The following is a 10,101-nucleotide window of genomic DNA, read 5'->3' as shown; positions in this document are numbered from 1 at the left end:
TTGTCTTTTAATGGCCGTTTAACTTCATGATAAATATCATTTATATTTATTGTAGACAGAGAAAGGTTCAGTAACGTGTGGTAATTAGTAAATAATAGTAATAATCCACAATTAAAACCCCGTACTATATTCATTCATTGAGCTCTCCAAGTCACTGCATGTTCTACATCACTGTCCGGCACATATTTCAGAATAAAAGCCTTGTGTTAACAAATGAAGGAATTCTGTGCAAAGAAAAAACGCATGAGGGCTTTTATTTTGAAATGAAAGCAGGAAGTGTTGATTTAAAAATCAGTCTTTACTTTTTTCATCTCCGTAACATATTCTACAGACAGACCTGTAGACTGTAGTGAAGTCTTGCTGGTATGAAGTTAATATTCAGTCAATAGATCACCTTCCTGTCTGTTGCTGCTGAGAGACGCGCGGCTCGCGTGAAAAATAGGCGAGACCTCTATTCTATAAAATAGACGCGCGTCTCATGCGGGCAGTGTGTCCACTCTAACTTGTTAACATGGACGACGAAATAAAAAACAACACGCCACGCAGCCGCCACGCAGCCGCCACGCAGCCGCCACGCGCTCCTGACGACCACCACTTCAGACTCAGAGTCAGCTGTTAAAGAAGGAAAGATAAACCTGACTAATCAATGAGCAGTGACATCACACTGAGGGGCTGCTCTGATTGGTCAGATGTCCTATCATGAAGACAGCGGTGACACATTTAATGATCAGTTGTCTTTATTCGTCATCAGTCAAATCATTAACTGTCCTCATGGTTTCTGCGTCTCGGCGTCCTGCAGCAGTTTGTCCAGCAGGACGACATTCACACGATGTTTCATCACAAACTGTCCATTCAGGTGGAAGACGGGTATGTCCCACCTGTACCTGTCCCACCACACACTGTTCTCTGGAAGACTGATGTCCACCTGCTGCAGGACAAACTGGAGAGAGACCGACAGGGGGGCAGAGAGAGAGAGAGACAGGTCAGAGACATGGAGAGACAGAGAGACAGAGAGACAGGTCAGAGACAGATGGAGAGACAGATAGGTCAGAGACATAGAGAGAGACAGGTCAGAGACAGATGGAGAGACAGAGAGAGAGACAGGTGAGACAGATGGAGAGACAGAGAGACAGAGAGAGAGAGAGAGAGGTCAGAGACATGGAGAGAGACAGGTGAGACAGATGGAGAGACAGAGAGACAGAGAGAGAGAGAGACAGGTCAGAGACATGGAGAGAGACAGGTGAGACAGATGGAGAGACAGAGAGAGAGAGAGAGAGACAGACAGGTCAGAGACATGGAGAGAGACAGGTGAGACAGATGGAGAGACATGGAGAGACAGAGAGAGAGACAGGTGAGACAGATGGATAGACAGAGAGGTATCAGTGAGCTGAAATGTGTCTCACTCGGTGTCTGAAGGGTTCCAGCTCTTCTTTAGCTTCATCACACAGAGGACACGGATCCTACAGAAGACAGAGAGGACAGAGAGGACAGAGGGGACAGAGGGGACAGAGGGGACAGAGAGGACAGGGAGGACAGAGAGGACAGAGGGGACAGAGAGGACAGAGGGGACAGAGAGAACAGAGGGGACAGGGAGGACAGAGGGGACAGAGAGGACAGGGAGGACAGAGAGGACAGAGGGGACAGAGAGGACAGGGAGGACAGGGAGGACAGAGAGGACAGAGGGGACAGAGAGGACAGGGAGGACAGAGGGGAATGAGAGGACAGAGAGGACAGGGAGGACAGAGAGGACAGAGGGGACAGAGAGGACAGAGAGGACAGAGAGGACAGAGAGGACAGAGAGGACAGAGAGGACAGAGGGGACAGAGGGGACAGAGGGGACAGAGAGGACAGAGGGGACAGAGAGGACAGAGAGGACAGAGGGGACAGAGGGGACAGAGGGGACAGAGAGGACAGAGGGGACAGAGGGGACAGAGGGGACAGAGAGGACAGAGGGGACAGAGAGGACAGAGAGGACAGGGAGGACAGAGAGGACAGAGGGGACAGAGAGGACAGAGAGGACAGAGGGGACAGAGGGGACAGAGAGAACAGAGGGGACAGAGGGGACAGAGAGAACAGGGAGGACAGAGGGGACAGAGAGGACAGGGAGGACAGACGGGACAGAGAGGACAGAGGGGACAGAGGGGACAGGGAGGACAGAGGGGACAGAGAGGACAGAGAGGACAGAGGGGACAGAGGGGACAGAGGGGACAGAGAGGACAGAGAGGACAGAGGGGACAGAGAGGACAGAGAGGACAGAGGGGACAGAGAGGACAGGGAGGACAGACGGGACAGAGAGGACAGAGGGGACAGAGGGGACAGGGAGGACAGAGGGGACAGAGAGGACAGAGAGGACAGAGGGGACAGAGGGGACAGAGGGGACAGAGAGGACAGAGGGGACAGAGGGGACAGAGAGAACAGAGGGGACAGAGGGGACAGAGAGAACAGAGAGGACAGAGAGGACAGAGAGGACAGAGGGGACAGAGAGGACAGAGGGGACAGGATTTAATACAGTGAATATACATCTGAATTGTTGTATTGCTCCTTTATTAAAACTAAAATTAATGAACAAAACATTCAAACTGAACTTTTAATGAATGAAGCTTTAAAATATATAAAAAATAAATATAATGTGTATATAATCAAAGAGTCAGAGTGAATAAAGTAGAAACAGTAGATACGAGGTTACCTTAGTAAATAGAGTCAGAGTGGGTAAAGTAGAAACAGTAGACACGAGGTTACCTTAGTAAATAGAGTCAGAGTGGGTAAAGTAGAAACAGTAGACACGAGGTTACCTTAGTAAATAGAGTCAGAGTGGGTAAAGTAGAAACAGTAGACACGAGGTTACCTTAGTAAATAGAGTCAGAGTGGGTAAAGTAGAAACAGTAGATACGAGGTTACCTTAGTAAATAGAGTCAGAGTGGGTAAAGTAGAAACAGTAGATACGAGGTTACCTTAGTAAATAGAGTCAGAGTGGGTAAAGTAGAAACAGTAGATACGAGGTTACCTTAGTAAATAGAGTCAGAGTGGGTAAAGTAGAAACAGTAGACACGAGGTTACCTTAGTAAATAGAGTCAGAGTGGGTAAAGTAGAAACAGTAGACACGAGGTTACCTTAGTAAATAGAGTCAGAGTGGGTAAAGTAGAAACAGTAGATACGAGGTTACCTTAGTAAATAGAGTCAGAGTGGGTAAAGTAGAAACAGTAGACACGAGGTTACCTTAGTAAATAGAGTCAGAGTGGGTAAAGTAGAAACAGTAGACACGAGGTTACCTTAGTAAATAGAGTCAGAGTGGGTAAAGTAGAAACAGTAGATACGAGGTTACCTTAGTAAATAGAGTCAGAGTGGGTAAAGTAGAAACAGTAGATACGAGGTTACCTTAGTAAATAGAGTCAGAGTGGGTAAAGTAGAAACAGTAGATACGAGGTTACCTTAGTAAATAGAGTCAGAGTGGGTAAAGTAGAAACAGTAGACACGAGGTTACCTTAGTAAATAGAGTCAGAGTGGGTAAAGTAGAAACAGTAGATACGAGGTTACCTTAGTAAATAGAGTCAGAGTGGGTAAAGTAGAAACAGTAGATACGAGGTTACCGTAGTAAATAGAGTCAGAGTGGGTAAAGTAGAAACAGTAGACACGAGGTTACCGTGGTAAATAGAGTCAGAGTGGGTAAAGTAGAAACAGTAGATACGAGGTTACCTTAGTAAATAGAGTCAGAGTGGGTAAAGTAGAAACAGTAGATACGAGGTTACCGTAGTAAATAGAGTCAGAGTGGGTAAAGTAGAAACAGTAGATACGAGGTTACCTTAGTAAATAGAGTCAGAGTGGGTAAAGTAGAAACAGTAGACACGAGGTTACCGTAGTAAATAGAGTCAGAGTGGGTAAAGTAGAAACAGTAGACACGAGGTTACCTTAGTAAATAGAGTCAGAGTGGGTAAAGTAGAAACAGTAGATACGAGGTTACCTTAGTAAATAGAGTCAGAGTGGGTAAAGTAGAAACAGTAGATACGAGGTTACCTTAGTAAATAGAGTCAGAGTGGGTAAAGTAGAAACAGTAGACACGAGGTTACCTTAGTAAATAGAGTCAGAGTGGGTAAAGTAGAAACAGGAGATACAAGGTTACCTTAGTAAATAGAGTCAGAGTGGGTAAAGTAGAAACAGTAGACACGAGGTTACCTTAGTAAATAGAGTCAGAGTGGGTAAAGTAGAAACAGTAGACACGAGGTTACCTTAGTAAATAGAGTCAGAGTGGGTAAAGTAGAAACAGTAGATACCAGGTTACCTTAGTAAATAGTCAGAGTGGGTAAAGTAGAAACAGTAGATACCAGGTTACCTTAGTAAATAGAGTCAGAGTGGGTGAAATAGAAACAGTAGATACGAGGTTACCTTAGTAAATAGAGTCAGAGTGGGTAAAGTAGAAACAGTAGATACGAGGTTACCGTAGTAAATAGAGTCAGAGTGGGTAAAGTAGAAACAGTAGATACGAGGTTACCGTAGTAAATAGAGTCAGAGTGGGTAAAGTAGAAACAGTAGATACCAGGTTACCTTAGTAAATAGAGTCAGAGTGGGTAAAGTAGAAACAGTAGATACCAGGTTACCTTAGTAAATAGAGTCAGAGTGGGTGAAATAGAAACAGTAGATACGAGGTTACCTTAGTAAATAGAGTCAGAGTGGGTAAAGTAGAAACAGTAGACACGAGGTTACCTTAGTAAATAGAGTCAGAGTGGGTAAAGTAGAAACAGTAGATACGAGGTTACCGTAGTAAATAGAGTCAGAGTGGGTAAAGTAGAAACAGTAGACACGAGGTTACCTTAGTAAATAGAGTCAGAGTGGGTAAAGTAGAAACAGTAGATACCAGGTTAACTTAGTAAATAGAGTCAGAGTGGGTAAAGTAGAAACAGTAGATACGAGGTTACCTTAGTAAATAGAGTCAGAGTGGGTAAAGTAGAAACAGTAGATACCAGGTTACCTTAGTAAATAGAGTCAGAGTGGGTAAAGTAGAAACAGTAGATACGAGGTTACCGTAGTAAATAGAGTCAGAGTGGGTAAAGTAGAAACAGTAGATACCAGGTTAACTTAGTAAATAGAGTCAGAGTGGGTAAAGTAGAAACAGTAGATACGAGGTTACCTTAGTAAATAGAGTCAGAGTGGGTAAAGTAGAAACAGTAGATACGAGGTTACCGTAGTAAATAGAGTCAGAGTGGGTGAAATAGAAACAGTAGATACGAGGTTACCTTAGTAAATAGAGTCAGAGTGGGTAAAGTAGAAACAGTAGATATGAGGTTACCGTAGTAAATAGAGTCAGAGTGGGTAAAGTAGAAACAGTAGACACGAGGTTACCTTAGTAAATAGAGTCAGAGTGGGTAAAGTAGAAACAGTAGATACGAGGTTACCTTAGTAAATAGAGTCAGAGTGGGTAAAGTAGAAACAGTAGACACGAGGTTACCGTAGTAAATAGAGTCAGAGTGGGTAAAGTAGAAACAGTAGACACGAGGTTACCTTAGTAAATAGAGTCAGAGTGGGTAAAGTAGAAACAGTAGACACGAGGTTACCTTAGTAAATAGAGTCAGAGTGGGTAAAGTAGAAACAGTAGACACGAGGTTACCTTAGTAAATAGAGTCAGAGTGAGTAAAGTAGAAACAGGAGATACGAGGTTACCTTAGTAAATAGAGTCAGAGTGAGTAAAGTAGAAACAGGAGATACGAGGTTACCTTAGTAAATAGAGTCAGAGTGGGTAAAGTAGAAACAGGAGATACGAGGTTACCTTAGTAAATAGAGTCAGAGTGAGTAAAGTAAAAACAGTAGATACGAGGTTACCGTAGTAAATAGAGTCAGAGTGGGTAAAGTAGAAACAGTAGATACCAGGTTACCTTAGTAAATAGAGTCAGAGTGGGTAAAGTAGAAACAGTAGATACCAGGTTACCGTACTAAATAGAGTCAGAGTGGGTAAAGTAGAAACAGTAGATACCAGGTTACCTTAGTAAATAGAGTCAGAGTGGGTGAAATAGAAACAGTAGATACCAGGTTACCTTGGTAAATAGAGTCAGAGTGGGTAAAGTAGAAACAGTAGACACGAGGTTACCTTAGTAAATAGAGTCAGAGTGGGTAAAGTAGAAACAGTAGATACGAGGTTACCTTAGTAAATAGAGTCAGAGTGGGTAAAGTAGAAACAGTAGACACGAGGTTACCTTAGTAAATAGAGTCAGAGTGGGTAAAGTAGAAACAGTAGATACGAGGTTACCTTAGTAAATAGTCAGAGTGGGTAAAGTAGAAACAGTAGATACCAGGTTACCTTAGTAAATAGAGTCAGAGTGGGTAAAGTAGAAACAGTAGATACGAGGTTACCTTAGTAAATAGAGTCAGAGTGGGTAAAGTAGAAACAGTAGATACGAGGTTACCTTAGTAAATAGAGTCAGAGTGGGTAAAGTAGAAACAGTAGATACGAGGTTACCTTAGTAAATAGAGTCAGAGTGGGTAAAGCAGTAGAAAGCAGTCTGGAGATACGAGGTTGCAGAGTGGCAGGTCGTCTCAGTAGAAACATGATCTGAGAACAGATAAAGACAGTAAAAGACATTAGAAGACAGATATAGACAGTAGAAGACAGTAGAAAACAGGAGAACACAGGAGAACACAGGAGAAAGCAGGAAAGGACAGTAGAAGACAGTAGAAGACAGTAGAGGAAAGTAGAAGACAGTAGAGGACAGTAGAAGACAGTAGAAAACAGTAAAAGACAGTAGAAGACAGGAGAAAGCAGAAAAGGACAGTAGAAAACAGTAGAAGACAGAAGGCAGCAGAGGAAAGTAGAAGACAGTAGAAAACAGTAGAAAACAGTAGAAGACAGTAGAAAACAGGAGAACACAGGAGAAAGCAGAAAAGGACAGTAGAGGAAAGTAGAAAACAGTAGAAGACAGTAGAAGACAGTAGAAAACAGTAGAGGACAGTAGAAGACAGAAGGCAGTAGAGGACAGTAGAAGACAGTAGAAAACAGTAGAGGACAGTAGAAAACAGTTTCGGGTTACTGACCTCAAACATCCAGCAAGCTGCCAGCGGACCAATCACAGAGCAGGAGGGATGATGATGAAATATCTCTCAGTACGTCCACAGAGGACGTGACGACGCAAGGACGCGAGGACATGAGGATGAAAGGACGCAACGACGCAAGGACGCGAACATGCAAGTACGCAAGGGCGTAAGGACGTAAAGACGTAAGGACGCGAGGACGTTAGGACCCAAGGACACAAAGGTGTAAGGACACAAGTTTGTTAAGGACTTAAGGACCAATGGATGAGAGGACACACATGAGGAAGAAAGGACACAAGGACCTAAGGACACAAAGACGTGAGGACACTAGGACGTAAAATCACTCTATAATCACTGCTCTACATCTATAATCACTGCTCTACTTCTATAGAACTGCTCTACATCTATAATCACTGCTCTACATCTATAGAACTGCTCTACATCTATAGAACTGCGCTACATCTATAATCACTGCTCTACATCTATAGAACTGCTCTACATCTATAATCACTGCTCTACATCTATAGAACTGCTCTACATCTATAGAACTGCGCTACATCTATAATCACTGCTCTACATCTATAGAACTGCTCTACATCTATAATCACTGCTCTATTTCTATAATCACTGCTCTACATCTATAATCACTGCTCTACATCTATAATCACTGCTCTACTTCTATAGAACTGCTCTACATCTATAATCACTGCTCTACATCTATAATCACTGCTCTACTTCTATAGAACTGCTCTACATCTATAATCAATGCTCTACATCTATAATCACTGCTCTACATCTATAATCACTGCTCTACTTCTATAGAACTGCTCTACATCTATAATCACTGCTCTACATCTATAATCACTGCTCTACTTCTATAGAACTGATCTACATCTATAATCACTGCTCTACATCTATAATCACTGCTCCACTTCTATAGAACTGCTCTACATCTATAATCAATGCTCTACATCTATAATCACTGCTCTACATCTATAATCACTGCTCTATTTCTATAATCACTGCTCTACATCTATAATCACTGCTCTACTTCTATAGAACTGCTCTACATCTATAATCACTGCTCTACTTCTATAGAACTGCTCTACATCTATAATCACTGCTCTACATCTATAATCACTGCTCTACTTCTATAATCACTGCTCTACATCTATAATCACTGCTCTACTTCTATAGAACTGCTCTACATCTATAATCACTGCTCTACTTCTATAGAACTGCTCTACATCTAAAATCACTGCTCTACATCTATAGAACTGCTCTACATCTATAGAGCTGCTCTACTTCTATAGAGCTGCTCTACATCTATAGAGCTGCTCTACATCTATAATCACTGCTCTACATATATAGAGCTGCTCTACTTCTATAGAGCTGCTCTACATCTATAGAGCTGCTATATATCTATAACCACTGCTCTACTTCTATAGAGCTGCTCTACTTCTATAGAACTACTCTACATCTATAGAACTGCTCTACATCTATAGAACTGCTCTACATCTATAGAGCTGCTCTACATCTATAGAGCTGCTATATATCTAATCACTGCTCTACATCTATAGAGCTGCTCTACTTCTATAGAACTGCTCTACATCTATAGAACTGCTCTACATCTATAGAACTGCTCTACTTCTATAGAGCTGCTCTACATCTATAGAGCTGCTCTACATCTATAGAGCTGCTATATATCTATAGAGCTGCTCTACATCTATAGAGCTGCTATATATCTAATCACTGCTCTACATCTATAGAGCTGCTCTACTTCTATAGAACTGCTCTACATCTATAGAACTGCTCTACTTCTATAGAGCTGCTCTACTTCTATAGAGCTGCTCTACATCTATAGAGCTGCTCTACATCTATAATCACTGCTCTAGATCTATAGAGCTGCTCTACTTCTATAGAGCTGCTCTACATCTATAGAGCTGCTATATATCTATAACCACTGCTCTACTTCTATAGAGCTGCTCTACTTCTATAGAACTGCTCTACATCTATAGAACTGCTCTACATCTATAGAGCTGCTCTACATCTATAGAGCTGCTATATATCTATAATCACTGCTCTACATCTATAGAGCTGCTCTACATCTATAGAGCTGCTATATATCTATAATCACTGCTCTACATCTATAGAGCTGCTCTACATCTATAGAGCTGCTATATATCTAATCACTGCTCTACATCTATAGAACTGCTCTACATCTATAGAACTGCTCTACTTCTATAGAGCTGCTCTACATCTATAGAGCTGCTCTACTTCTATAGAGCTGCTCTACATCTATAGAGCTGCTCTACTTCTATAGAGCTGCTCTACATCTATAGAGCTGCTCTACATCTATAGAGCTGCTCTACTTCTATAGAGCTGCTCTACATCTATAGAGCTACTCTACTTCTATAGAGCTGCTCTACATCTATAATCACTGCTCTACATCTATAGAGCTGCTCTACTTCTATAGAGCTGCTCTACTTCTATAGAACTGCTCTACATCTATAGAGCTGCTCTACTTCTATAGAGCTGGCCGTGGTTCGGTAAAGGGAGGAAGCCGGTGCTCCTGTTGTTAGCCTGTTAGCAGTTAGCATGTTAGCATGTTTGACCAGAACCGGTAAAAACTCACCTAGTTCCGTTGAGCAGTCCCGGTTCCGGTTCTGTCCCGGTTCCGGTTCTGTCCCGGAGGAAACCCCGCAGAGTTCTTCTGGTTCCGGTTGTTTAATAAAGTTTAATAAAGTTTTGATGAAGTTTAAAACGACCCGAATCAGCTGCTTCTTCTTCTTCTGCTGCTGCTGCTTCTTCTGTGGTGTTTAACGGTAGCTTCCAGGCCTGCTGTTTCTCTACCGCCACCGTCTGGACTCAGTTAGTCCTGCTGGGACTGCTCCTCCAGACACTCACTGGTTTCACTGGTTTCACTGGTTTCACATACACACTTTATTAATGACGACATTATTAATGGATAAACTAACAGACAGTAATATTATTAAGGTATAATTTGGTTATCTATAGCTGCACAGTTTAAGGAATAAAAAATCTAAAAATTAAATATGTTTTGTATTTAGTTGGAGAAAATCAGGA

At 42.2% G+C, this 10,101-nt stretch overlaps 1 protein-coding gene across 1 annotated transcript; it reads right to left on the bottom strand.

The window, feature by feature from the left end:
- Nucleotides 1-719: 719 nt before the first annotated feature.
- On the bottom strand, nucleotides 720-9,881 carry LOC141783984 (glutaredoxin-like protein C5orf63 homolog). The gene is made up of 4 exons (XM_074661639.1): nucleotides 9,650-9,881; nucleotides 6,446-6,538; nucleotides 1,404-1,460; nucleotides 720-940 (listed from the first exon to the last, which is right to left on the bottom strand). The coding sequence occupies exons 2-4, from the start codon at nucleotides 6,533-6,535 to the stop codon at nucleotides 770-772; spliced, it is 318 nt and encodes a 105-aa protein (XP_074517740.1). The 5' UTR covers nucleotides 6,536-6,538; nucleotides 9,650-9,881; the 3' UTR covers nucleotides 720-769.
- Between the last annotated feature and the right edge of the window lie 220 nt (nucleotides 9,882-10,101).

Source organism: Sebastes fasciatus, chromosome 15 (genome assembly GCF_043250625.1).
Source record: "Sebastes fasciatus isolate fSebFas1 chromosome 15, fSebFas1.pri, whole genome shotgun sequence".
Classification (NCBI taxonomy): Eukaryota; Metazoa; Chordata; class Actinopteri; order Perciformes; family Sebastidae; genus Sebastes; species Sebastes fasciatus.
This window is presented reverse-complemented; position numbering and strand designations above follow the sequence as displayed.